Consider the following 27,325-nt stretch of genomic DNA (forward strand, 5'->3'; position numbering starts at 1 on the left):
GAAGCAATGGCCAGATTTTTATACCACATAATATTAGTGCTGCAAATCAATCATTATCACAGAAGTATAATGAATTTTTCTATACCATATGATATATAACATGTGGTATAATAGTACCACATGTTATACAAGACTATTTCTGAAAAGGCATTGGCATCAAAACCATTTAACAAAATTTTATAATTAGTAATACAGTAATGATAGTTTAAAAATGATACAAAAGTGCAAATACACACCAACTGTGTCTGCTACTAAATTTTACATGCAAGGCCATATTGGATTTCAAAGTTGTAGTAGCTAGACTATGTATATATCAAAAAGGAACAGCCCGGTTTGAATTTCAGATTGTAAAAACTAAGCGCTTAAACTTATAGTTCAAGCAAGAGTCAATTAAAGAGACAAGTGCAGAAGCAATGACTTTTAATGTGAAGAGCAATTTCACTACTTTAATATGTTTAAGGACATGACAAATACAACCACAGGATTTTAAGCAACTTTACGTTTTCACATTTATTTCTTTGTACAATTTTAATATATATATAAAAACTAAAATAAATTGCCAACATGCAACGCCTGAGTATCAATCATAGCCAGTTCCTCATCGTTCACCCATTCATCCTCCACCAGAGAATCAGTCGCTTTTATTGTAGCAGGCTTTAAAGTGCTAGGAGGCCCAGACCTTCGAGGTGGGTTGAATGTTTTTTTTACACAAGGAGACACCACTGAGACCAGGGGGAAGATGGGTGGTGGAGACGGGATGCGACAAAGATAATCCAAAGCTCTTTTTCTTTTCAAGCTTTTGGGGTCTTTTTCTATTGAAGATGTTGCAGCAGGAAGGTTACTGCTGACAGGTGTAAATGATCCAAGGCTTTTGATTGGTTTCAGAAAGGCCACCTGCATGAAAAGATGTTTTCAGCTCTCATTAGGCATCAAGTGGTTAGAACAAATGTACAGAGCATTGTAAAGGTATTCCTACCCCTTCATCTAGTTACATTTTCTGAAGATACAAACACACATTTCTATGTATTTAATGAGTCAGACCAGCATAACAAAGCAAAATTGTGACATTAAAGCAAAAATAATGAATTTAAAACATTTTTACAAATGAAATTGTGAAAAGCCAAGCTGAGACAAGTATTCACTCCCATTTACCTTGACATTATTAATTACGTATAACTAATATATTTGTTAGTCATCTAACTAGAAAACAAGAGTCCACCTAAGTGTAAATTTTTCTCAGTATAAAACATAGATAGGATGTGAAGACCTGGCCATGAGACCCTTGATTAACTGTGAAGAAGCTGCAGACTACTTCTGCTCAGATGGATTTGTCAACCAACAACCATAGGTAAGCACTCCACCCATTTCTCCACTTTACAGTTATGTACTAATTTGTGTTGATCTAACACATCATATCCCAGAAAATACTAAGATGTTTATGGTTGTAACATAATATATAGTAGAGCGATTGAGGAGGATGGATACTTTTGCAAGGTACGATATCAACTCACGTTTGTCTTTGAGTCTTGTCTTCTTGCAGCGACTGGCATTTCAGGTTGCAAGGATGAAGAGCAGGATCCATCAGACTTGATTGAATGGGCAAGCTTTTCCTCAGCAGTCAAAAAGAAGTTGTCTTGACCCTAAAACAACGCAAACAGTGACATTAAAGCAACTTGGTACTTTGACCAATGTGATGAAAATAAAACAGGTAAAGATTTATATATGTTATGTGTGATTTGGATGTAAGAAAGTATACAGAAACAGAAAACAGTTTGTAAAGCACATCAGCCTCAGAGGAGACTTTCAGTTTCCAGCACTCTACCTGTACCACGTTTCTGAGTTGGTCGAGGGATTCCTGTAGATGAATCTCCTTGGGGTTCGTAGAGAAGACAGTCAGATCCCCAGCATACAGAACCGGAGTGGGGTGTATAGACTGGCCTCTGAGCTGCAGGTTACTCAGTGCCAAAAGAACACGTGGTTTCACTATGTCTTCAAGGCTGGCCTGAGACAAGCTGCTGAAGCAGCGCACTTTCACAAAATTATTTTTCCCATCAACCAAATAAAATGCAGGCGAGGAACCTGTGTATGAATATGCAGATCAACATATAGTCCACAATATAACTATGAGCAAAAGAAGAAAAAAAGACACACACAAGTGTTTACCCTGTTGATCTACAACACTGATGACTAATCCTGTGAGATCAACTTCTCCACACAGAGGCTTGAATTCCTCATTCTGAAGATTTACAAAATCTGTGGAGATTCTTTGCCGAAAATGCGAGGACACCCATTCTTGTGACACCTGAGTGAAAAATTTAGTCAAGTCATTGAAAATATTTCCTTTATCAGTTATAAGTTAAAGATGGTCTTTTGTGTAATACAAAACCTGAAGTTCCTGGAACTGTGTCTTCTTCGTCCCGGTCAGCTGAACAGTTTCAACGTTGCTAGGTTTCTTTCCATCAGAGGCAACAAGGTTATACACTTTGAATCGACGACCTTCCTTCAGCAAAGACTGGAGATCTGAAGAAGGCCGCCAAAGGTTTAACTGATAAACTACAAGATGCAAGAAAGAAGAAAAAAAGGACATTTACACACAAGGATGAATAAGTTAAAATGACAGAGATAAAATAGAAAACACCACAACAAGACAGACCGCAGCTGGACTGAATCCTTGAGTCAGCGATGCAAAGTCTCCATACAGGTGTCACGTCTCTTTTTGGACAGCTCATTTCATTGTCCTCTGCATCCAGAGCACGCCAATATCTGTCCTGCAGCTCAGCCTGCTTCTTCTCCATCAGTGAGCGCCTGTAGGCCTGAAGACTCTCCAGCTGTTGTTCACTTAAATGAGCCTAAGACACAAATATAGGCAAGTTTGTTAGAAATGGTCACAAGGGAAGCATACTTAAAAATTTGAAGATAATTACATGTTACCTCCAAGTAAGCAGGGTCATCTCCAAGTGCTTCATACAAGTCTTCTCCTTCCTGCAAGTTCCCAATATCCTGCTTGCCAACCATTTGCCTTCTGCGCTGACATTTGATACTCCCTGAACGTGACAACATGTTAAAGCATCTCCACATTTAAATTTCCTATTACAAGTGGAATTTAGAGCATCTACCTTCTTCTTCTTTTTCAAATTCAGCTTGAACCTTGGCAAACAGCAGCTCTACTGCTTTCTGTTTGTGGCTGTTGAATCGTCTCGCCTCCTTCTCTTCTGCCCGAGCGGACCTAAACACAACACCTCCATCTGATTTCCTCTCCATCCACTGAAAAGAAAAAAGAAGAAAAAAATAAACCATACAGTCAGCAGGACAAATAGTTATGGAGCATCCACAAATATGAGTGAAAAAATACAAATAGGTTTTTCTCTACACACCTGCATGGGATAGCTTCTCAGTATGAAGATGTCAACACATCCTATTGGTCCTCCATTACTATACAAGCAGGAGACTGGAAGCAGAAATGGTCGTGGATCTGTGTGAAATCCCAGCTTAGCATCCCACCGTGCACGCCTAGTGCTATTGGACCATATCTAAATAAAAACGACATGTTATCTATTTCAGTGTGGACAACATAATAAAGACTCTACTTTGGGTTATTTAAGTACCTTCAACATTAAAGAATCCGGTGCCTCCAAAGGGGAGCAACCATCTTGTGGTCCCATCAGTTGTGCTCCATGGATTATCAATTTGCCACCAACAGCAAGCCGACCTTTGTGAAGCATTGCAGTCAATGGTTCATCCAGCTGAGCTTTGATGGCATACCAGCCATCTGTAAGCCGCACGACCGCAACTGGAGTTTCCACCTTGGTTTTAGCACTTTGTGACATATTGGTGTCACTGCAGATCTGTGCATGTAGGAGCTGACCTTTAGAGATGATCTCACAGACACAGAGAACAAGAGTTTTGGCCGGCGTATCATCTCTTTCCATGATCTTCCTCAAAGCTGGTCTGCGGCTGTGGTCCACCTCTACGTCATATCTAGAAATAAAAGAAAATTATTTATCAGATTTCTCAATGTTTGTTTTTCAAATTTTATTATGCAATGTCCTTGTACGAGTTTCAGTTCAAAATTCCATGCTTCACTAGACTCAGATTGATTTTCTAACTAAATTCCAGAACAAAAATGAAGCTGACCTATGATACGAAGCAATTTCATAATTTTTTTAGCATCTGAATGAACATATATTATAAATATTTCGAATTGCACAATAATTTTAAATAAAGGCAAAAGTTTGAGTAAAAAGTAAAAATGAAACAGGAGTTTCTATTATTTATCAGTCATTTAAAGCAGATCCAGTTTAAGAAATAAAGGCACATTTTTAAAGTCCTGTTATTATAGACTCTACAGACCACAAAAAGCAGTGTAATAGCTGCACTTCTTTACATAAAAATGCATTATATCTCCAAGTTCTGTCAGCTGCTCAAAAACACTCAATAGTTGCAAAATATTGTGAAGTCTCAAACCAAAGATAAAAGTATATCTTTAAATAATTTAAATAAGAAAAACTTATGAAAACCACTTATTTATTTTAGACATTCAAATATTTATTTTATGCAAACATTTTCCTTTTTTTATTATATTTTTGCAAGAACAAAAAAAATATCTAAAGGCATCAACATCTTCTTTGTGTACTCAAATAAGCATTTTCTGAAATTTTATTTGACTATTAAATAAAAAATTGAATAAACAATCAGATTAATTTTAGATTAATTTTTAGCAAAAAACTGAATTACAGAAAGTAAGACTAAGAGTATTACTCTCTCCAAAGGAAAATTTATATTTATGATGCTTTATTTTCACATTTTAACAAGGAATCTTTATATTAATTGGCAAACTAATGTTTAACAAAGTAGTGTTTAGCTCATTGCTAAAGTAATTATGATTAAATAATCAGAACATTATTTCTGCAGCTGTAAATGTGTGTAACTTCAGTAACCCACATGTACCTGTACTTAAGTTGGAGGAGAACCTGCTCTGGGGTGAGGCAAAGGCTGCCCATTGTTTCTGGAAATGATTTCTCCATGGAGGCCTGCTTCCACACAATCCACCTGTAGTGATTGTACACCCACTGCTCACTGATCAGCTTGGGATCCACTCCAGAAGTGTCACATAATGCTCTGTGGAAAACAGTTCACCATATTAAGCAAGAAGTGGCCAAAGATAGGAGGCTGTACCTCAATGTGATAATTATTAATACCTATAGAATTCTTCTTTTCCTGCTGTCCAGTCGTCACTGGGGATCAACCAGCCTCCGTCAGCGAGTTGAACACCACCTCCATCGGCTAACATTTCTTGTTTGACAAATTGCAGCAAATTGAAGCGAAATGATTCAGCGTTCTCTCCGGTGATCTCTGGAACATACTTATGGACTCCACACTCATACAGCTGAAACAGAACAACATATAAATGAAGTGCTGCTTCCTGGAAACAACATGAGTTAAAGAAGAAGAAGATGTCAGCGTTGTGGCCTTGCCTCTTGGGCCGAGTATCTTGAAGGAATATTTCCATTGACTGCAGCTTTTAATGGGATTCTCGCCACCCCTGAGGTTTTTGTCAGAAATAAGCTCCCAGGCAGCGGTCGAATGGTCTGCCGCTTCTTTTTCCTAATCCTCATGTCCTGCATGTCCCGGGCCAGTCCAATGTTCTCAGTCCTGTCTGTTAATAGATTTTATTATTCTACCAATATACAGGAAATCCAGAGCCTTTAAAGTAGATTTACATTAAAAATATCACTCTACCTTGGCTTCTGGAAAGCTTGTCATCCACATGTAGCATTTCAGTAGAGCTGACAGATCCCACCTTTAGAGGAACACTTTGATTAATCATCTTAGTGTTTGGAGTGTTGACTAAAGTGACAACTTCTTCACAATTTTGGGTTGTTTTAGTAAGTGGTGCATCTGTTTTGCTGTTGGTCTCCAAACATAAAGAGTGATGCTGCTTATTGTCCTCCTGTTGTTTAGGGGAACTTTCTTCATGGACAACCCTTTGTTTTTTGAATGGTGGAACAAACGCAGGCACTTTTTTGCGGTCTCTGGCCTCTGGTTTATTGAGTGCATCTCTCTTTGAGTTTTTGAAAAATGGTGGGACAAATGTCGGCATCCTGCAGGCTGCAGATCGACCATCTCCTTGGTCAGAATGCGGCATTTGGATTGTCCTTTGTAATCTTGTGTGCACAAAGCTTTTTGCATCCCTGTAAAAGAACAATACATCACAAGAAGATGGTAAAATCTATCATTCTGTTGGAAAACACAATTTCCAGCAACTCAAATAACTTACCTGTTTGGCTTTGTAATGTTTGGATGAAGAAAGGCGCCGCACCTGAAAACACCCCTGTCCATTATCCCTTGATGAAACAGGAAAAATGTAATTTAAAATTTAGAATATATTCAGTTTTAGACAAGCAACACAAGTACGAGTGTTTTACCATTTGGGCCACTTTTCACTGGGTGGAGTCCTGAACCTCGTGAATTTTCAGCGGTTCTGTCAAATTCTTCCAGTAACCTTCGTTTAGAAGGTGGTTGAGCTACATTGCAATAGTTAAGAAAACCATCTTAGATTTTACACAACAGGGCAACACTTCAAAAGATTTTACCAAAAGTCGTCAAATTTAATAAACTACAAATGAGAATTTATATTTAATAACAGTATTTATTTATTGAACCATTTAAGGTGTAATACTTACCAATGAGATCTTCAGCCCTTCTCCTTTTCCTCCCTTTGTCCTCTTCAGCTGATTTTTTGTTTAAATGTTGGTCATCTAGCAGTTGCAAATCTTCTGAAGTCGTCAACAGACTTTGACCAACTAGAAATTCATCTTCTAGTAAGGCTTTTGTGCAATCTAAAGCTTCTTGGGCAAGAAACTTTTGCTGTGTTTCTGTACAGCCAGTGAGGTTTAGCAACTGAAATTTTGGGTCTGAAGATTTATTCGTTTGTATAATGTCAGATCTCTGGTTGCAGCTTTTAGTATTTAAATTGCAAATTGACAAGTGTGACTTTTCTTCTATGTGGTCATCACTTCGGCTGTCTGCTGCTGAAGGTAATGACTCCACTCCACTGCTAAAGTAAGTCTTTGCTTTCTGTAAGGCCTCATGTGAAAATGGTTTACCACTTGCAGCAAAAACACAAGTGCTCTCCTCATCTGCTTTGTTTTCACTCAGCAGAAGTTTTGCTCTCGACAGAGCCTCAGCTGAAACAGCAACCGTTTTCCCACTTGCCGTCTGAAATCCACCTTCATTCTGTTTTGCTTTGATGGAACCGCTTTCGGGCTCTTCACAAATACTACCGGTATTTGTTCTGAGTTCAGACATGTTTCCCTTTATGCTGCCACTTTCATTAACGGGTGCCGTATTAGTTTGTTCTGATGATTTTTCACTGTTACTGTCCATAGTCCAACCTTCCTGTTGGTTAAAAAAAGGATCTGTATCTTGCATTGCTTTTGTTAAAGCTAAATCATCAACTTCTTTGAAGAGGAATTTTGCCCTTTGAAGATTTTTCTGCGACACATCAACTTTTTCTCCCTTTGCGGTTGTAAAACCACAACATATTTTCTGAGTTTTGCTTCGACTGTCTTGTTTCCCATCTGCTTTTACTGTTTGTGAAAAATCAGAGTCCTCCGTACTGGAAGTGATGTCACAAAAGAGGGATTTTGCCTTTTGAACAGCCTCAGTGGAAGGTGCCATTGGTTTACCGCTGGCAGAATGAAACCCACAGTTTCTGAGTGAAAGAGCAGAAGACTGGGACTGTGATGACATTGCATTTGTTTTATCCTGAATTCCTTCAAACTCGCTAAACAGGGTTTCTGCTTTCTTTAGGGCTTCAGAAGAAACATCGACTCTTTTCCCACTGGCTGTTTGAAATCCACGGCTTGCTTGCGGTAAAATGTTTTCTCTTTGTTCCACTTGTTTGTTTGCATTGCTGGAGCACTCAGGGATAGAAATGCTCACCCTCATCTCATCATCTGTATAACATTTTGCAAGACTTGCCTTTCTGCTTCTCTGCATATGTACTTTATCTTTTAAGTCATTTTCCAACATTTCCTTATTAATGTCCATATCACATCCTGCAAAGAAAGCATCTTCCTCCTGTGCCGCTTTGCTTAAAACCTGATCATCAAGTTCTTTGAAAAGTGCTTTTGCCTTCTGAAGATTTTTCTGCAACACATCAACTTTTTCCCCTCTTGCAGTTGTAAAACCACAAGACATTTTCTCTGTATTGTTGCTACCGTCTTGATTCTTGCCACTTTTCCTCATCTGTGAAGTATCTGGGTCCTCTGCTCTGAAACCGATGTCACTGAAGAGAGATTTTGCCTTTTGAAGGGCCTCTGATGAAAGTGCTACAGGTTTACCGCTGGCAGATTGAAATCCATCATTTCTGACTGGAAGATCAATAGCCTTGGATTCTGGCAGTACTGCATTCACTCTATCCATGACTCCTACACAGTCACCTAACAAGTTTTCTGCTTTCTTCAGAGCTTCAAATGAAACTTCAACTTTTTTCCCACTGGCTGTCTTAAATCCACAGCTTGCTTGTGGTAAAAGGTTCTCTTTGTGTTTCTCTTGTTTATCTGCGTCCTTGAAGCATTCTTTCACAGCCTCTACAGGTGTCTGTGTTCTAAATCTTTGATCTGCATGAGGTTTTTCATCTTCCTTCTTGCTCCCCACACTCTCCAACATTACATTGTTGCTTTCCAGAACACTGTCAGTGGAGAGAGCATCTTCCTCTTGCACTGCTTTGGCTAAAATCAAATCATCAAATTTTTCCTGTGACATTTGGTCGTTTGCTCCTCCTGCAGTTGTGAAACCAGAGCATATTTTTTCTGGTTCTGTTTGATGTTTCTTATCCTTTTTAACTGGAGCAGATTCTGCCACCTTATCCATGTTCAAACTGATATCACTGACCAGTGTCTGAGTCTTCTCCAAGGCCACAGATGACAAGACAACAGGTTTGCCACTGGCTGCAGAAAAACCACCACTCCAGAGATTAGTAACTGGGATAACTGGTGTCTTGGGACTGGATTGCTGAGAGGAAATACAAATTGCATCCTCTGACTTATCAGATTCTCTTAGCAGAGTTGGTTTCTTTAAAGGTGCTGATGAAATTGCAAATTTTTTTCCATTAACAACTTGGAAACCACCATCATCTAGGTTCGATAGCTCATCACCAAGGCATTTTGTTTTTGAAGCCTTTTCTTTTTCATTAGTTTCTTTGTTTATCTCCTCGGGTGCGTGAATCTGATTCAAAAGAGATTCATCCTTCTTCATAGCAGCAGCAGACACACTAATGTTCTTCCCAGAAGCTGTACAAAACCCATCACCTGTGCACAGCTCTTCAAAAGCAGACAAATCCGTGCTCTTTGATGGGTGAAGCATAGCGAACGGCTTTGAAGTCGGAAAAGATTTTCCGTCTTCATTTTTCAAAGCTGCTGTAAACTTGCTATTTCTTTCCACTTCATTCAGACGTCGTTCTTTTGTGTGATGTGAGACCACGGCTGTATTTACATTTTCAAGTTCAGTGCATCCAGTGACACTCTTCTTAGAAATGATGACCTGAGGGCTTTTGAAGTTTGAAAAGCTTTTCTTACCTTCTTTGTGCTCCATTACATGGCAGTCTTTGAAAAATGCATCTGCCTCTTGCATGTAGTTAGCTGAAATGGAGATTCCTTTCCCACTGGCCTTTCTGAATCCATTTTCACAGATTATTGTGTCAATTTCATTTTTTTTCACACTTTTGGTGTCGTTCCTGTTTCCAACATTTTTATTTGAACAGACAGCCCCTTCTAATTTGGAAAAGCAATTCTCAATTTTGCTTCCGACATCCCAGTTTTCCTTCTTTCTTTCTGAGTCCTTTCTGAACGTGTCAGAATCCCTGTTACATTTCTGTTCTGTTATGGCAGCATTTTTCCCGTTCTGCTTATCAGAAAGTTTCTGATCTGTCAAATTTCTCTCCAAATCTGCAAACAAAGCCTTGGCTTTGTTCAGACACTTTTTAGAGACATGCAAAACATTTCCACCTGCTGTCCTAAATGCCTCACTATGGATCAAAGCCTTGTTGTTCTCCAGATATCTAGTTTCAGTATCCTCAGCCCGAGGAAGAATATTTGGTTCATCTAACTTTAGAAATTCCCTCTCTTCAGAAATGGTTCCTGACAAAGAATTTAAATGAGTGTCCGTTTTCAGCAAATCTGACATTCCTGTGCACCGATTTATGGCTTTTGCTGTTTCTCCATGTGTCCTGTTTTCTAAAACTGAGGCCACTTTGTCATTCATCATGACTGTGGAGTGCTTTCCACCTTCAGAAATAAAGCTGTCGTCAAAGTCTATATCTGCAAGAAGAGCAGGGTCAAGATCCTTGTCTTCTTTTTGTGGAGGATTGTGATTATCTTGATGATTTGGTAGCTTTTTTGTAGATTTGAACTGTGTAAACTCAAATTGGCTGTCTGCCTCTTCCAAGAGAGTGCAAAGTTCCGTCACATCGGCTTTTTCTGAGGCTGTTAATTGGGAACTGACATTTCCAAATGACTTTCCAGCACAGGCGGGCAGGCTTGAGTCAGATGATGTATCTGTTGTTTTTTCACAAATTGAATTACTTTTATAAATAATGCCATGATAGGATTTGGTGCTGTTATCAAGAGAAGACTTTTTATCTTCAGTCGCTTCGAAACAATGCTTTGCTTTTTCCAGGTTAGCAAGTGATATGTGGATGCCTTTATTTGAGGCGGTTTTGAATCCTGATGCGTCAGCAGGCAGAAGAGAAACAGGAGTTTTTTGTGGCTGGCTGCTTTTACTTTCACCAATAGTTTCTTCTCTGTCCCATAATTCCTCTGTTGATATGCTCGCTATGTCCAACTCAATTTCCTTTGCATGGTCCGGAGCCTGCCCTGTGCCAGACCTCTGCACAGGCACTTCAACATCAAATTTTGGCTTTCCACTTCCATTAGTTGAGGGAAAATTATGCATACCAGTTTTGAAACTCAGCTTTGGTTGGTTTTGGCCAACATTCTCTAAGAGCGGAAGACCAAATGACGAGGAAGTCATATGGGTGACGTCTGCTACACCTGACTGGAATCCGCTGTCAATCATAGTGACTTCACTGATTGAGAATGGTTGATTAATGGTAGGGATGCATCTGTTTTTACTGATACAACTGTAATCATTGGGAAAGTTAGCTGGCTTTCCGTTCTGTTTTGTTTGTTTCATAGCAGACAGACACGCCGCAGGAGAGAAGTTCCTTTGCGTGTTTTCCCCAGTTTTTAAGTCTGTCATTTGGCTGAAGTCCTGTGCAAAATCTCGACAAAGTTGTGACATGTCAATATCCTGGAGTTTTGTTCCAAGAGAGCAATTTATGGTTTCCTCTACAATATTTCTTTGATTTTTAGTCCTCTGACACTCTTCTTTATCTGGGGTGTTCAGAAATGGCTTGCCATTTTCTTGTTCTAAATGAAAGCATACAAAAGAAAACAAAGACCAATTAATTATAGTACAGAGTGAAATTTTTTGGTCACATTTCTAAAATGGCTCAGTATATTTGCCTCTTCAACTATTTGTTCCTTAACTATTTGTTCCTTAATTTAGTAAAGACACACAACCATCTTGTCTCTTTCTCTTTCCATTTTGTACCCATGTACAAATATTTTATTAATCTTTGGCTTAATATAGAATTCTTTTGTTTTAGTTTTTTAAGAGCATTAAACATTTTTTTTAAATCAGAGAAAGATAACATCAACGCAATAGGAATACATTGTAATTGCACCCACTTGTTAACTCTAGAATTATAGTAAATGATTATGCACATTTTTTAGTTCAATGTCATTAGACACAATTTTATCTATATTTTAGCCAAATAGTCACATTTTCTTGCAGAAAACTAATAAGAATATAACAAATTATTTAAAGCTGTCAGTTGTCAAAGCAACACAAGAATGAAATAATGCATGCTCATTAGAAAACATTTATGTGGCAGATGGCTCTGTTTTGTTCCTGAAAATGTTGGGGACAACAATAAATCAAACCTGAAAAGGCACAAAATGGGGGTGAAAAAGAGGCAAGATGATCAGTCCATATGCAGAAACCTTCATATTCTTACATAAAACTTGGAAAATAAATGTCTTACCAGACTCTGAAATCTTTAGTGAGGGATCTGTTGTCTGGAAGTCTTGGCCACAAGCTTGCGATTTTGTGGTTGTGATAGTGTAAACAAACTTTCTCTTTTTTTGAGTAAATCCAGAGTCAGTAATTTTCAATGTTGGCCTGGTTGGTTGCACAGAGTCAGTGTACCCTGGCAGTGTCATATTGCTTCCCACAGCAGAAGATGAGATTTCAGATAGACTTAGAGGAGACCACTGGCTGATTGCCGTATCTCCAGTTTTCACCAGTGTGGTTGAAGGCAAACCCCCAGATTCCAGATCCTCTTCACTGGATGCAGCATTGTCTGATTTTGAGGTATCTTCATGGCTGCAGACATCTACATTTGTTTGAATTATTTGCTTACGTTTAACTCTGTCAGGTTTCACTTTTCTCAGAGCAGAACTACTATTAGCAAAGAAACTTCTAGGTGCATCTGCGCTACAAACGTCTCCTTCCAGAGCATCTGGAACTTTCTGTTGTTGATGACTTTCACTCTGGTTCAATGGAGACTCGGAGCAGGTATCAGTCACAGGGAAAACTGGACCTATTTATTGTGACACAAACATACAATATTTAGTATTATGATGAGTACGCTCCCGTGCAACAAATATAACAGACCCTATGCAATCCATACTTATCTAAAATGACTAAAATAATGTATTACTTATGGGTAGAAGGTGGGAAAAAAGTAATTACCTAGGGAAGTTCTTGATGTCTTAAGGGAGGAATTCGAAAGTGAAGGGAAAAGCTTCCGTACAAACTTGAAAGGAAAAAACACAAATTTATATGTAATACAATATATCAAGCCAATATAGTATTGTTAACATAACAGCCATCTGTTTTTGTCAAATCTTCTTGTGTTGTGGGAAACAAGATTTTACACTTTTGGCCCTCAAAGCTCATACTAAAGCTCAGAATGTGTAAATAAGTTAATATCAGGGTGGACCTTTGGTGCTACACAGAAAAACCAAACTGCTTTGAAGAATTATTGGTTCAAACTAGTGCAAAGTGATTACGCAATATATCAGGTAAATTCCAAGGTCCATTTAATATTTTTTAAATCAATTTACTTCAAATATGAATGAAACTGTCTGTATAAACATCTAATCGATGTTTATAGTGCAAAGTATGTCACTGCAGTAGCCTAAACATTAGGGAAAACTGGGAAACTGAGTTAACATTAAAAGATAAAATATTTAGAGCTGGTCTAAGTTTGCTAATGAAACAAGGCAATAACATACATTTTGGATTTTTGTCTGTTGCTTTATAAATACTTTGGTGTGATGTATTTTAAGATCTATGAGATGTGTCTTTTTCACCTTCTTAAATGTACTCATGTTACAAAGTCTAAGAGCTTAGTAACTTTCAAAGACCTACAGAACTATAAATAGATTTTTAAAAATGGTACATAAATAATAGTTTTTAGCTGCCAGAATTAGTAATGTTCGCATTTTGTTACCCCAAGATCAGCAAGTAGAAGCAGGGTTTCACAAATCACAAGTGTAACATGTCCGTCAATCATGTAACTTTGCCCAAATTCAAACCAATGTCTAAAGTCTGACTGAATGATACACTTTTTAAATGTTAGCAATTACGATTTACAATAACTGATCAGTTAATCAGTCTACTCATTGTAGTAGTAATACCAAGTAACTGAACTAAGCAGAGTACTCACAACAACTTTTCTGTCTGCAGTAACACTCTCTGGACAGGGACTCTCATCAGTTTTAGCTGAAACAGAAAAAAGATCCACAAAATGGTAAATTATTCATAATTTAAGAATAATACTTGCCAATTGTTTCAGCAACTCACATAAAATTAGAGTAGATGGCAAAGCTCGTGGTGTATTAAAAGAACTGGTCCAAGAAATGTCAGGATTGATCTGTGCGCCGAGACTTTCAGAAATGTGGTTGGCATAGCTGGCCTGTTTCGTTCAGAGGATAAAATTAAGGCAGACATTTTTTTTTTGCTTCTATTTATTACATTTGATTAGAATAACACTAATGTTAAAAAAAAGAAAATCAGCTTCAGGTCAACTATACTTACAGGGGATTTCTCTGGGGAATGCAGAAGATCTGAAATAATAAATGTAGGCATTTACCTAATTCCTTTTTTTATACAAACCATAAATATGAAGATTAAATAGATTTTCAGCTTACCAAAACTCGCCTCACTCTGAGGCTGAACACCTTCACATTTTAAATTAGAGACACTAAAATAAACAAAACAGATACAAAGTCAAGTTCTGTTTTATAATAACGAGAATAAGAAAACCCAGTTATTAACAGCATAAGGGAATAAATCTTAAATTTTACTCACCACAGTTTTGGCGGCTGAAACAAACAGGGACTTTGTGTTGGCATCCATGGTAACATTTCTTTTTCTAGCAAGAATGAAAGGGACATGTAGTTTTTAGGTGTTTAACTTCATAAAAATTTAAAAGATGAATAGTCTTAATTATTTAATTGTTTATACCCTGCACAGCTGTGAACGACGAATCATCCTCGGTGTCTGGCGACACAATTTGACAGTGTCTGAAAACTTTAGGGGTTGAAAACAGCTGGCTTTCTACTGCCGTCTTCTCCAGAGGAACCTTGAAATATCCCTCTTGGTTGGCGCATAACTCATCGTTATCGGCAACATTTCCTTCATTCAAAGAAGCTTGGGCTGTCAGTACCTCAAACCAGTTTGGGTCCAAAGGTCCCAGCTCTGAACGATAAAACACAGGCCAAAACAAAAATGCATTCCTTTTGTCTCAATATATAACTTTTTGGAATCTCATAAAAAGCAAACTGGGGTGATTGCGCTACTAGAATTTACAATGAAGTATTCTTGGCACAACGATGAAGTAGAATATTTTAGAGCTTAGATTGCTGCCTGCCAGTGTCTCTCAGAATAGTCACATATAAAAAAGCATTTATTTTGGCATAATAACTATAAAGTTAAATATTGCATATTGTGATAGTAGCATTCAATTCTGTTGATTTTGAGTATTATGGATTACAATGAAACTAAATTTGGTCAACTGTAAAGAAAAGAATGCAACAAGCCAGGCCCAACAATGCACATGAAATGAAGTCCACTATTAAAGTGACCTGGGATTCCTGAACCTACCACCAGAGCCACAGACTGATCAATTATTTATGAAGATGCACCTCTGTTTGAACACGAACACAGGTAAAACAAAATATGCTCAAAAATTAAGCAGTTGACAAATCTCACCTTTCCAGATTTCATCTTTAAATGCATCGTACATGTTTTGTATGCATGAATCCATTCCACAGCAATCGAACAACACCTAGAGTTAGTTATACACACCACCTAGGAAGGAAAGAATGCAATGTTACCCAGATTTAAAATGCGGAAAAAATATTGGGACACAATTTTTACGGCTTACTGGAGGAATACGTATCAAAGGGTTCAAAGGCTTTTCAGAAAGAACGTAGTCGATTATAACTAAAATAACTTGAAGATTGATAGTTACGATATTTAAGACAAACCAGTAGAGTCATATATAGAGTCTCTGACAGTAAAAATTTCCTTACCTTGCTACGAATCTTAAACATGTTTCCCATACAAGCTGTTACTGCTAACCATTTAAAATGAAACTATGCCATAAAAATAGAGTTGGAGTTAAACTTACACGTTTGATTCCGAAGTACGAGAGTGTTTAGGCTCATGTTGAGGGGAAACTTCAAGGTAAGTGTTGACAATAGCCCACCAAACTTAGGGATAAACAATACAACACTAACAGTCAGCTTGTTTGCTAGCTGTTGGGTCTCGCAGCAAAACCCAAAACTCGCGCGCCTCATTCCGGAAGTCAGGTCGACTTCAGAATAAGAGACCGGAATTAAGCTGTCCATTTATGATTTTAATTTGGACAAAAACACCAAAACGAAAAAGTAAAATATAATAGAAAATATTCCCTTTTTAAGCTTCTTATGCTTTTTTTTTTATTGTGGAGGGCATCATTTAAGATATTGGTACAAAACGCCCCTTGAGATGCAGAAGGCATTATAAATAAAACGTATTATTATTACTATCAATATCCAAAATATACATTAAACTACAAATAAAAATGTTGATTGAAAGTTCTGATTTCAGAGCTGACACAGGTGTCTGTTAAATACAATCTAAATACTACTCTAGAACAGGGATTCGTCAAGTGGCTCTGTGCATCTTCTTTGCATCTTTCACAAAATACAGCAATTGTTCTTCTCTGGTTGTAAACGATTATTTACACTCACTACAGGTATGCTAATAAAACTATTTTTTTGAATGTTTTTTATTATTTCTTACACTTTTCAGAATCAGTCAGTATCAAATCAGGTCAAAGCTTTACAGAAATTGAAAACTGAAGTGAGTCAGAATTCTGATTAGTGCATCTCTGAAAACTCCTAAAAAATATTGGCACATATAAAGTAATAATTCATGACCAACAAGTTAATTCCCTGGAAGTTTTGAAACTATTTAATGAACCAATTAAAGGATGATGCATTTCTCAAGGTCTTTTTCTTCTTGATACTTCTCACTCTCCACCTTTTGTTTAGTTTTCTTACTTTTTTGGGTATTTTCATAGCATGCTTCCTGGTCAGGCACAAAACAATCTGTGGAGTCCAAAATGTGCAATGCTTTTCTTCAAAAAATGGCAAGAAAAACATTTTGTTAACAAATGTAAGTTTTATTAAGATCAGAGAACACAACAAAATAATATGCTGCCAAGACAGAAGTATTTACAAGGCCAGAAATTATAACAGCAATTGTGGAAGCTTTATAAATATGTAAATACCCATTTTGCGTGCAACGTAGAGTTTACCTTCATAAAAATACAATCTAATGAGCAAAGCTCTCATTTCTCTATTTACAATTCATCATCAGTCAAAATAATTTCTACATATATATTTTCATAGTATTTGTTTTAAAGTGAATACATTATGCAAGCTTGGCAGGAATAACAAAGAAAACAAAACATATTTTTCTATAAATCTAGATGATAATATATTTTTTCTCTTGCTTGAAATATAAATAATGAACATAATTTGCAAAAAGCTACTCAGTTAAAGGTACAGTAAGATATTTTTAGTAACAGATAAACCACCTGGTAGCTGCAGGTTTGACATTACAGTAGATCTGCACCATATCAGAGTACTTTAACATGAACCACTCATACAAATCGGAATCGATAATTCCATCTGTGATGGTCGTCATAATTTAACTCACGTACTCGTGCACAATCAATACATTTAAACACACTCAAACACACACAAAGGACTCAACACAATAAAACAACAACTCATCCCTTTGCCCTCTTCTGACAGTGTTTTCCAATACATTCTTTCAACAGACAGAAAAGGTCTTCCACTTCAGTAAAGGATTGCACATTTTCCCTCGACAATTAAAATAAAAAAAACTTCACTTTGGTATGCTGTTTGCTAAATAGAGCAGTTATTCATCTAAGTAGCATATACGTCTAGTGACATTCTTTTATTTGTGCAAGAAAATGATAATTTTGATACAACTGCTAACTGAATAACTGAAAAATGTTGCTGTATATCTAATGACCTGACTTCAAGAATTTTGATTCTCAGAGACAGAGAAGGGTCAAAAGTTTCGCTTATGCCAAAGATGTCATAAACGAAAGAGCTAAGTTCTAGTGAAAATCTGATACAACAGCAGCTGCCTCAAGCAAGGTAGTAAGGTTTGGAGCGCTACCAAACCGCCATCAGAGAGTTGAGCCTGAAACCCTGGAGTCTGGGAGAAAAGCTGTAATGGTTTTGTAGCCCTGGGCCCGTCGGATCATGTCCCGAGTGTCACAGTTGAGTTCCATCAGCTTTAGAGAAATTTCTGTCAGATCCTGCTTTAAGCCCACCAGAGCAAATGTTCCAGTCTGACCCAAAGTTTGGTGTCTGAAGTAGATGTTCAGTAATGTTTGGATCTCATCCTCAGAGTGGCTGCCAAAGATGTCATTAGGCCACGTTGTTCTGCAAACAAACATCCAGATACCTTTGCAATTAGGGTAAAATAACACAACATATTCCCTGAATGAATATCAAAAAGAATGTTTTACTTATCACACCTGCATTCACGAATATAGAGAATTGCTTTTGAAAACTCGTTATTCTTCAAGCCTTCAAGGACGGCCTGCACAGCAGCTTCAGAGGAGCTCAGGATGGTCTCAGAGCAGGAAGTGTCAAAAGTAGAAATCTTCTCATTTGACACTGAGGCTGCTGCTGTTTTCAGGTTGCTCTTCAATTCATTTAGCTCTCTAGACATATTTGTAAGCTAAAAATTGGGAGGGGTTAATAATAATTTTACATAAGTTAGATGTGAATGTGCATTTCAAAGTAAAAGACAATAAAAGGGAAACAGACCTACCTCTGGAATCGAGCTTATTGCATGGACCTGCTCAATCAGCTTACAATAAGACTGAAAAAGCAGCAACAACTGAAAGTGGAGTTTGTAGAGTCTTTGGCAGAGCTCCAGTTGCTGGAAGGAAAATGGTTTTGGATCAAACACAAACTTACAATAGATATTGAATGACGACTTTAAAACATAACAATTGTGATGAAGTTGATATGAAAATAAATAGGATGTTAGCTTTAAGTAAACAGAGAAACAAAAGAAGCCACTACAAACTTACAGCCAGAGATTCCATTTGCTACCAAGCAAGCATGTTACAAGGCAGAAAAGAAGATAAGAAAAGAGAAAACCAAGGCCATGCAATTAAGATTTGTATTAGAAACTGAACAAAAACTATCTGAACAGTTTAACATGCTCAGAAAAATGAAGAATTGTGATTCAATAGTGTTTTGCGAAATAATTCTTTGAATTGTTTTGCATTTTGTCATGTTACAATCACAAATTTCCATGCATTTTATTGGAATTTTATGTGCTAAACCAGCATAAAGTAGCACATAGTTGTGAAGAGAAAGGACAAGGTTTTAATCTGTCTTTGACAAATAGAAACAAATTTAAGTCTAAATTTTCACTGATTTGCTTATTTCAGCACAGCACCTCACCCTGAAAATACCCTTCCTATGGATTGTGGTGGCACATTCATTAATTAGAACTGTCCAGTTAAAGTCTAGACCTAAATCCAAATGAAAATCTGAATAGATTTGAATTACTTTGCATAGAAGAATGAAAGTAACATCATTCTATGCAAGTGTAACACTGCTAGAGAAATAAACTGAAGGACCTGCAGCTTTAACTCCAGCTAAGTGTCTATCTACAAAGTATTGACCTAATGGGAATGATTAGAAATTCAAGCAAGTTTTAAGACCTTTCAAAAAGGTTTAAAAACATTGTACAATTTTCCCTTCAGTTCTCGATTACTGCATAAACTACCTTGTGTTGACCTATCAAATCACAAATACAAATAAAATACATAGATATTTGTGTTTGTAACAGGACAAACAGTTCAAGGTTTATGATGACTTTTGCAGGTACTGTATGTGTCTAATAAGAATGAAAAAAGGAGGGTGTTATTAGACAAAATGAAACAAGCCAAACAAATTAACATTTTCATATTACAAGAAATGCTTTGGAAAGTTAAGCATTAAAAAGTGAAACATTCTGATTTTAATTGTTTACAGATGGATTAATGGAAAATTAATGGATTGTTTGCTGAAACATGCAGAGCAGAGCTGACAGTTATCACAATACACGTGACAGAAAAGGAATGTGGCATGCACTGATTTGAGGCTGAAACAAACTGAGTGACATAAAGAAGTAACACTCACAGAGCTACAGTAGCACACAGTAACCGCAATGCAGAAAGTACAGTATGAAAGAGCAGATGAACAGAATCCAAGTTTTCTCAGTTATTTCTGGACAAAAATCAACTTTTCTGCGTGAACAAAAGCTAAGGGCTTGAGGCAATGGAAATCTGTGTAAATGTTATATTTTTTAATATGGTGACAGTGTCTTGAAATAAAAATGCTTTACTTTTTCTTCATGCTCCACTGGTTGGCATGTCACTGCAACTACAGCAGTCCTGGGAAAGGTGGCCTTACAGCTGTCCAGCCACTGCAAGCAACAAAGACAGGGTGGTTGAGATTCAAACAGCATAATAACCAGAAACTGGTCAGATGAATTTTGTTAAATATGATTTTTATCTCCTTACACTGATAGTTGCCTCTTTTCTGTTGTTGTAAGTATCAAGATACTCTTGAAGCTCTAGGACGCTGAATTTCATTTTTTCCAGAAATCCATAGGACATTATCTGTAGAAAAGACATTATTCTTTATTATTATTTTTTTATTTCAATCATCTAACAGATGTACATTGTTGAAAAAAGCGTTTTGAGCTACTTACTGTGTCAGCATCAATAAACAGAGTTGGGCACTCGGAGCAAGATGCCAGGATCTCAGAAGATCTGAGAAACTTTGATCCTAATCCTCTCAAGCCATCACCAAGGTAACTCACAGCATCGCACGTCAAGGAACAAAATTTAGCTTGGATACTCTGGAAACCATTAAAAACACATTGACTGTAAAAATGATAGATATTCAATTTCTTCACAAAAAATTAAAAAAATTCTAATTTATGAGTGAAATATGCAATATCTGGTAAACAGATCTTGGAAATTTGGTATACAAAATATCTTTAGATTGACCTCTATTCTAAACATGGACACTTATTATTTTTAACAGTTGATCATCCTGTTAATTTATTAACCTTAATCCGGACACAATTTAGACTCCATTTTGATTTATTTTTTATTATTATTATTCTGAGAAACAGACAGAAATATTCAGGTGTTTCTTTTTTATGACGAAGACCATTAACTGGGAAGGTCAAGATTTTACCCTTCAGACTGATTTTGAGACAAAAGGACTGATCAGTTTCTGAAAATTAATACAACTTAAAATAGTCTAATAAAGCTACAATCTCATAAACCAAAACATTTCAGAATCTATTTCTTATTTTGCCTTCACATGTCCATTTGTGCTGCATTGTTTTTAACAGTTCGTCTTAATTTATAAAAAATTTTTTTAACTTCCACCTAATATAGCTCCTTATCCGTACCATAAACATGGGCACATAGTGGCACAGTTTAGCCCTTAATTCCAAACTGTTTGAATACAAAATGAAGATAAAAGCGATCTTTATGGTGAGATGATCGTACCTGAAACAGTGATGAAAATACTTGAAATGTGTAGACAGCACAGGAACCATCTGAGTCTGAGACGAGCTGGTTGAGGTGACTTCGCCAGGCCTCCTCTGCATCGTCACACACTGTTGGCTGGAAAGCAGCAAGAATGGCAGAGAAGAAGGGCGACGGCGGCGGTGAAGAGCGGGACTCCAGCATGTCATCTTTCTCCTCTTCAGGAAGACTAAATACAAAAATGAGGCAAACTGAATTAATCTTACTGACAAACTGAAGATTTATGGTTGACTGAAGGTGTGATTGGGCACCTCGGTAAGCTGCAGTGTAGGTCCAGCTCTTCCTTGTAGTCATGATATGCCACATCCATACTCAAGCCGTCCCCACATTGATATTCAGAAGGCAGTTCATTGATAGAAAGAGACAGATCGTCCTCGTGGACATTACCGTCTTCATCCTCTTGTGACACCTCATATTGGAAAACAAAAGAGGGACATCTTCTTAGCTAACCTTGATGGTAACTAAATTCAAAGTGTAAATTAATATTGAAATGCATGCATACATTTATTTATTATTCCCTTTGTTATACTTCATTATTAAACAGATTATATCCTATTTAAAAATAATTCACTAACCTGTCATCTGGACCCTATGGTCTCTCCTTTTGATGTTTTCTTTAATCTTGTGAATTTTGTATGCATAAATTGTGCCAATTGATGAATAAATTATTAAATATTTAAACAGAGCCATGATTATGGCCTTGCACTCATTTTTTTTCAGAGAGGCAATGTGTAAACCTTTCCTGACTGTTGACATGCCAAGAGTTTTTAGTTGTCCCTCAGAGCCACCCCCACAGAAGCAGCAGGTATACACATTACCTCAAACAGACACAGGCAAAAGAAAGATTATTTATGTTCTTTTTAACCCTTTAGACTCTCAACCAATTTCTGGCATGAATAAATAAAAGCACAAACTAGCCCACTGCCCAAAGAATAGCATATTGTCCTGTTGTAGATTTTAGTTCAATATTGTTATGCATGCATGTCTTTGATTAATTTAAATCAGCCCATGCTCTTCTTTGAAGACAGGAAAAGACAGAAAAAACCCCCCCACACATGCAAACGTATGTAACAGAGACCAAACCCAAAGCATATTTTAAGCTGAAGAAAATTACACAAAACAATTCCACAGTAGAGCCACTATTTAGCAAAATTAGTAAATAATTCCAGAATGGAACTGCGGCAGGAGTTAGTGTTTCCGAGGATCTCAGACACTCTGAAGCCCTTATTCACCCGCTGCTTCGAGTCCTCTGAGAGTTGGACCTCGAAACTGGGATTTTTGGTGCCCAGAGGGGTTGAATTTGCCAAGGTTGTGTCAAAAGCGGCAGAGGAGGTGTCAGTGCTGCTGATCTCTGGTGTTGGAGAAAGGCTGACAGTCTGAAATGAGACAGAGACAGTAAAGTGAAATAAAACCAGATAATATTCCACCCTCTTGATTGCATTGCCAATGTTTGAATAGAACCCTACATACACATACTACCAGCACTCTTTTACTTTACACAGCCTGAGAAAACTCCAGTTGCTCCAGTACTTTGCGTGGCATCACATGAAGATAATTTTATATTGCATAACCAGCATATTTTTAAATTTTAATAGTTTTGAAGCTGCTACTAGACATACAATAATATAAATAAGAGGTACCAAAAAAGCATTATAAACACCTTTCAAAGTATGTCAATTACAAATAATGTCAATTACAGTCTACAGAGAGAAATCCTAATGGTCTGAATTGAACAGAGATTTCAAAGTTTTTTTAAAAATGTGAGATAATTCTGGTTTTAAAACAAAAACAAAATCATTAAAAGAAACGGTTTAAAAGTCTTTGCTTCATTAAGATTTGAAATTAGTGTTACATTATCACATAAACTTACGATCTGAGAGTGGGAGAGAATCTGGCTGGCCGCAAGCGAATCGTCCTCAGATGATTCATCCGAGTCTTCATGGGTAATCTTACTGAGGCTGGGCATGCTGCTAGACAGCTGACTCTCCTCCAGAGGCTGCAGGTCACTTTGGTCCAAGCTGTCCATAGAGTGGCGACGCACTCCCCAGTTAAAGTTGTCCACAGTCTCACCCTGCAACAATAAAGCATCTTGCATTGAAAAATATCAAGATGCAGGTGGAAGCTCTTGGTTTGTTTTAACATGAATTAACCCAACAACATACATGCAAGCATTGTGCAAAACCACAAGCTGGGGGTCAAACTGTGTTATGAGGCTATCAAATTTTTGAATGAAGTTTACTGAAGCTGCAGCTAAACACTTGAGGAGGTAACACTGTAAAAATACTAACAGAGTGATTTTTTAAGACAACGTGACTTCACAGATCTTCCAAAATCCAACAATTTTCCAAATAAATTGATCAAATGGGAGACTTCAACCACCTTGGATTTGTATCTTTTAATAACAAACCTATTCCACTTATTACAGGCAACAGGCTTGTTTCAAAATCAAACTATTTTTTTGTATTTTTCCTGAACAACATTCATAGACAGAATGTTTTTAGAACAAAAATGATGGAAAGTTATTTCTTTCATCAGCTTCAGATACAGTGTGTCCAGTGCTTGTTTAAGTGGGCATAATGTGCTCTGTAAATTGAAACACATGCATAAATATTCAGTATTTCTGCCACCAGTGTAGGCGCTAAACTACCCACACCAGAAAACCTTTTTTATTATTTATGGCACGACAAGCAAAACTGCAACAAGAGAAAACTTACCTGCAGCTCCTAGATAGCACAAATAAGACAAAAAACAGAATCCTCATTACAAACATCAGAGAGTGGGGGTGGGATTGGCATCTTTATGCCTCTTCTAAAAGTTTTTAAACAAAGCTAAGATGACTGTGACTCACCTCTCCGTCTTCAAGCTCAACATCCAGGAAGTCAAAGTCTTTGAAGACTCTGAACTGCTGCTCGGAGGTGGTGTCGTCCATGTTCTCGAGCTCGCGGGTTCCCTCATCAGAGGACACCAGGCTGGGCTGGTGCTCTATCAGGTCCAGTTCTCCACAACTAGAGAAGATAACCTACAAAGAAAGGCTTTAGTCATTTTTACATGCATTAGAAAAAAGTCTATTCAAAAGTGATTAAAATTTTATCACTGAAAATTACCGAAGGATTTTTAGTGAGCCCCACTTCTTGTCCACAAAGTGACAACACATGCACCAGCTTTTCTCGTGTTCTTTTCTGCAGAAGGAGAATGCTATCAACATTCAAATTTAGATCATTTTTTCCACATTGTAGATATGTATTAAAAAGGTCCATGAATTGATCTAAAATGCATCACCACATTTTTAGAGCAATCTTCCAGTGAAATAGGTTGACTTTCTTACCTGTGAAGACTGAGGCCTCTTCCAGCTGACTGGAACCAGGACGTTGTTGGAGCTGGACCCGGAGGAGGTGGAGGAAGTGCTGCGGGTCACAGCTGTGGCCATGCTCCTCACATCGTGACCCGGGGAACGCTTCAGATCGTCGTAACGCCGTCCGATTACTGGTGTCTAAAAGCAAACAAAAAGGTGCAGAAACAATTGATATTCAGTCTGGAAAAGCATAAAGGGGAAAAAGACATCCTAGACTTTAACAGTCCATGACTTGGGCTCCATGGAAACACCCACTTTGCCTGGTCTCTAAGGGATTCCAGATAAAATAAAGTAAATAACAATATTTGATTGTTTTTATTTCGTTTTTATGTGTAAAAACACAGGTATTCTGAGAATTCTCAATTACAGGTCTGATATACCTCGAGTGTGGAGAGCCAGTACAACTCAGTGTATCACAAAACAGAGGAAAAAAACAGCAAAAGATGTGACATCATTTCCTGCCATTCATAAACTAACATAAATAGCTCTCTGTTCTGTTCCCACACACACATCACTAACAACACTTGGCTAACTGTATTTACAATTTTAATGACTCTCAAGGGAATTTGACGATATTGAGTATAACCATTAAGAAGGAGAAAAAATATTTTCTTTACCAAAAGCGAACAACCTAAACAAAAAGTAAACCCAGGAAAAGAAGGTTCGGAGGTTACAAGGCCAAAGGCAGAAGCATGTAAACCTTTTAACGGGTCAGAGAGAGCTTCAAAATATGGTAAAAAAGAAAAGAAAAGAACGTGTGCTTCACCTCAGAGATATCAAAGTGAAAATCCAGAGTTTTCCCAGGTAAGGCTTTGGAAGAGCGGTCCCACATGCGACTGGTGTCTTCATAGGAGAAGTCACTTTGTGGGAGTGAAGGCTGTACTAAACTGGCTGATCGGGAAACTACCAGCTTCAAGATGTTCAGCGCTTCCCTCCAATGGGCTGTCTACAGAAAACACGCACATGCATGCAATGATTCCTATGCAGAGCATACTTAAAAATATTATCAAAGGTCTTATTTGGTGTTTTTTACGTGGTTCTATTTTTATAACAGAGGTGCTGGAGGGAATGAAATGCAGTATGAGAATAAACAGAGGCCTGGCCAGAGACAGTCTGTTTATAGTCTGGGTGTGTCTACAAATGTACTGCACTGACACACAGGCAGCTTTTTTCCTCCTATTTTTACGAGCACTTACAGAAGGAACAGGGAATACAGATCCTCTCAGTCTTTCCACTATGTACAGCTCCTTGCAAAAGTATTTTTTTTTCCTCAAGCATGTTCACATTTTGTGTTCTGTTGGAATTTTATGAGATGGACCAAAACACAGTAGATCTTAATTGTGAAAGGGAAGGGAAATTATTCATGTTTTTTTTTCATGCACACACATGCCCTAAAAATGTATATAGGCTCTGTGTTTCTGCTGTTTACCTGCACAAACTTTTCAATTGTCTTGAGGACCTCTATGTTGAAGGGTTTGGCTTGAATGCCACTCAGGTCCATGTGACTCAGGAGGCTGTAGATGATTTGTAAAAGTGTCTGCTGCATAGAGGGGAGACCCTTCTCTAACAGCTGCAACAAAAGTTAAACAAAATTCAGTTCGTGTAGCGGTGAAACTATATGACAGTAGCTGAGGGGGAAGAAAAGATCAGCTCCACACACCTCTGCCATGTAGGTGACCAGGTTCAGGGTGATGTCTGAGAAGGTTTCATGGAGATACCGACACACCACGTTGACCCAAGAGAAGCAGTCTCGTGTGTAGGTGTGTGTTTTATACAAAGTCATAACGTGAGCGAGGTTGGACAGCTTGGCATTCTTCTCCTCAAGGCAGACCTGCAGAAAATAGCACAGGATATGGAAATATACAGTCCAATTAGTTTATAACGCTGGTCAGACGTTTATAATACATGCATGGTTTATGTATTTTGGGCTTTTAATAATAAATTTGAGCTATTCATTTAACAGGAATCGTGATAATACAACAAAAAGACATGATTATAGGTGCACAGATATTATTTCAATATGGATTTTATATGGATTTATATGGATTATTTCAATATGGATTTTATAGGGCTGCACAGTGGCGCAGTTGGTAGCACTGTTGCCTTGCAGCAAGAAGGTCCTGGGTTCGATTCCCGGCCGGGGTCTTTCTGCATGGTGTTTGCATGTTCTCCCTGTGCATGCGTGGGTTCTCTCCGGGTACTCCGGCTTCCTCCCACAATCAATTGGTTTCTCTAAATTCTCCCTAGGTGTGAGTGTGTGTGTGCATGGTTGTTTGTCCTGTATGTCTCTGTGTTGCCCTGCGACAGACTGGCGACCTGTCCAGGGTGTACCCCGCCTCTCGCCCGGACCGTAGCTGGAGATGGGCACCAGCAACCCTCCCGACCCCATTAGGGACAAGGGTGAACAGAAAATGGATGGATGGATGGATGGATTTTATACACACGCAAAAATATGCATAAAGGCTCAAATATATATAATACTAATAATATTTAATCCTAAATGAATGTCCCTTGGAACGTTGCAGGGAAACCCTTTTCTTTTTGTAGCCATGAATAATAAACAGAAAAAAAAATTATACTTGATGAGTCTTCTCATTGCAGACGGTAATGCTCACTTTAAAAAGTTCATTTCTGACATTTACTCAGTTTTTAACCATTGTTAACACATTTCCAATAGGATG

The 27,325-nt window shown here is 37.7% G+C and overlaps 2 protein-coding genes across 15 annotated transcripts in view; both read right to left on the reverse strand.

The window, feature by feature from the left end:
- Positions 1-403: 403 nt before the first annotated feature.
- Positions 404-15,947, reverse strand: brca2 (BRCA2 DNA repair associated). 2 transcript variants are annotated; one of them, XM_028045425.1, is made up of 27 exons: positions 15,767-15,947; positions 15,346-15,444; positions 14,599-14,832; positions 14,443-14,506; positions 14,283-14,335; positions 14,170-14,198; positions 13,936-14,047; positions 13,799-13,854; positions 12,820-12,883; positions 12,110-12,667; positions 6,684-11,432; positions 6,426-6,524; positions 6,278-6,344; positions 5,740-6,191; positions 5,475-5,656; positions 5,199-5,386; positions 4,948-5,118; positions 3,606-3,978; positions 3,375-3,530; positions 3,117-3,264; positions 2,932-3,044; positions 2,654-2,849; positions 2,387-2,553; positions 2,164-2,302; positions 1,823-2,079; positions 1,512-1,640; positions 404-894 (listed from the first exon to the last, which is right to left on the reverse strand). In XM_028045425.1, exons 2-27 carry the CDS (start codon positions 15,398-15,400, stop codon positions 547-549), a joined length of 9,159 nt encoding a protein of 3,052 aa, XP_027901226.1. In that variant the 5' UTR covers positions 15,401-15,444; positions 15,767-15,947; the 3' UTR covers positions 404-546. The 2 variants fall into 2 exon arrangements, with proteins under 2 accessions (XP_027901226.1, XP_027901225.1); XM_028045424.1 differs by having other exon boundaries at positions 2,387-2,556.
- Positions 15,948-16,783: 836 nt separating this feature from the next.
- Positions 16,784-27,325, reverse strand: part of frya (furry homolog a (Drosophila)) — a 56,379-nt gene continuing 45,837 nt past the window's right edge. For 6 of the 13 annotated variants that reach the window (XM_028045603.1, XM_028045600.1, XM_028045598.1 and 3 more), the window contains exons 46-63: positions 26,305-26,475; positions 26,074-26,214; positions 25,411-25,590; positions 24,618-24,782; positions 24,397-24,471; positions 24,141-24,311; positions 24,007-24,015; positions 23,163-23,363; positions 22,525-22,668; positions 21,544-21,701; positions 21,254-21,461; positions 20,440-20,589; positions 20,249-20,347; positions 20,071-20,151; positions 18,764-18,781; positions 18,499-18,609; positions 18,200-18,405; positions 16,784-18,104 (exon numbers count right to left, since the gene is read on the reverse strand). In XM_028045603.1, coding sequence (XP_027901404.1) covers positions 17,846-18,104; positions 18,200-18,405; positions 18,499-18,609; positions 18,764-18,781; positions 20,071-20,151; positions 20,249-20,347; positions 20,440-20,589; positions 21,254-21,461; positions 21,544-21,701; positions 22,525-22,668; positions 23,163-23,363; positions 24,007-24,015; positions 24,141-24,311; positions 24,397-24,471; positions 24,618-24,782; positions 25,411-25,590; positions 26,074-26,214; positions 26,305-26,475 — 2,547 coding nt within the window. In that variant the 3' untranslated portion in view covers positions 16,784-17,845. Of the gene's footprint in view, positions 18,105-18,199; positions 18,406-18,498; positions 18,610-18,763; positions 18,782-19,865; positions 19,870-20,070; positions 20,152-20,248; positions 20,348-20,439; positions 20,590-21,253; positions 21,462-21,543; positions 21,702-22,524; positions 22,669-23,162; positions 23,364-24,006; positions 24,016-24,140; positions 24,312-24,396; positions 24,472-24,617; positions 24,783-25,410; positions 25,591-26,073; positions 26,215-26,304; positions 26,476-27,325 lie in introns of those variants that run through there. The other 7 variants (XM_028045601.1, XM_028045607.1, XM_028045599.1 and 4 more) reach the window with 6 other exon arrangements.

The sequence above is a fragment of the Xiphophorus couchianus genome, chromosome 18 (genome assembly GCF_001444195.1).
Source record: "Xiphophorus couchianus chromosome 18, X_couchianus-1.0, whole genome shotgun sequence".
NCBI classification, from domain to species: domain Eukaryota; kingdom Metazoa; phylum Chordata; class Actinopteri; order Cyprinodontiformes; family Poeciliidae; genus Xiphophorus; species Xiphophorus couchianus.

Excerpts from the sequence above, each read along its gene's own strand:
- brca2 (XM_028045424.1), bottom strand. The coding sequence starts at position 15,400 with ATGGATTCATGCATACAAAACATGTACGATGCATTTAAAGATGAAATC. Across the intron at positions 6,525-6,683 it reads AAGGGCTGAAGATCTCATTG|CTCAACCACCTTCTAAACGA; the intron begins GTAAGTATTACA and ends ATTGCAATGTAG. Across the intron at positions 2,850-2,931 it reads ATGACCCTGCTTACTTGGAG|GCTCATTTAAGTGAACAACA; the intron begins GTAACATGTAAT and ends TTTGTGTCTTAG.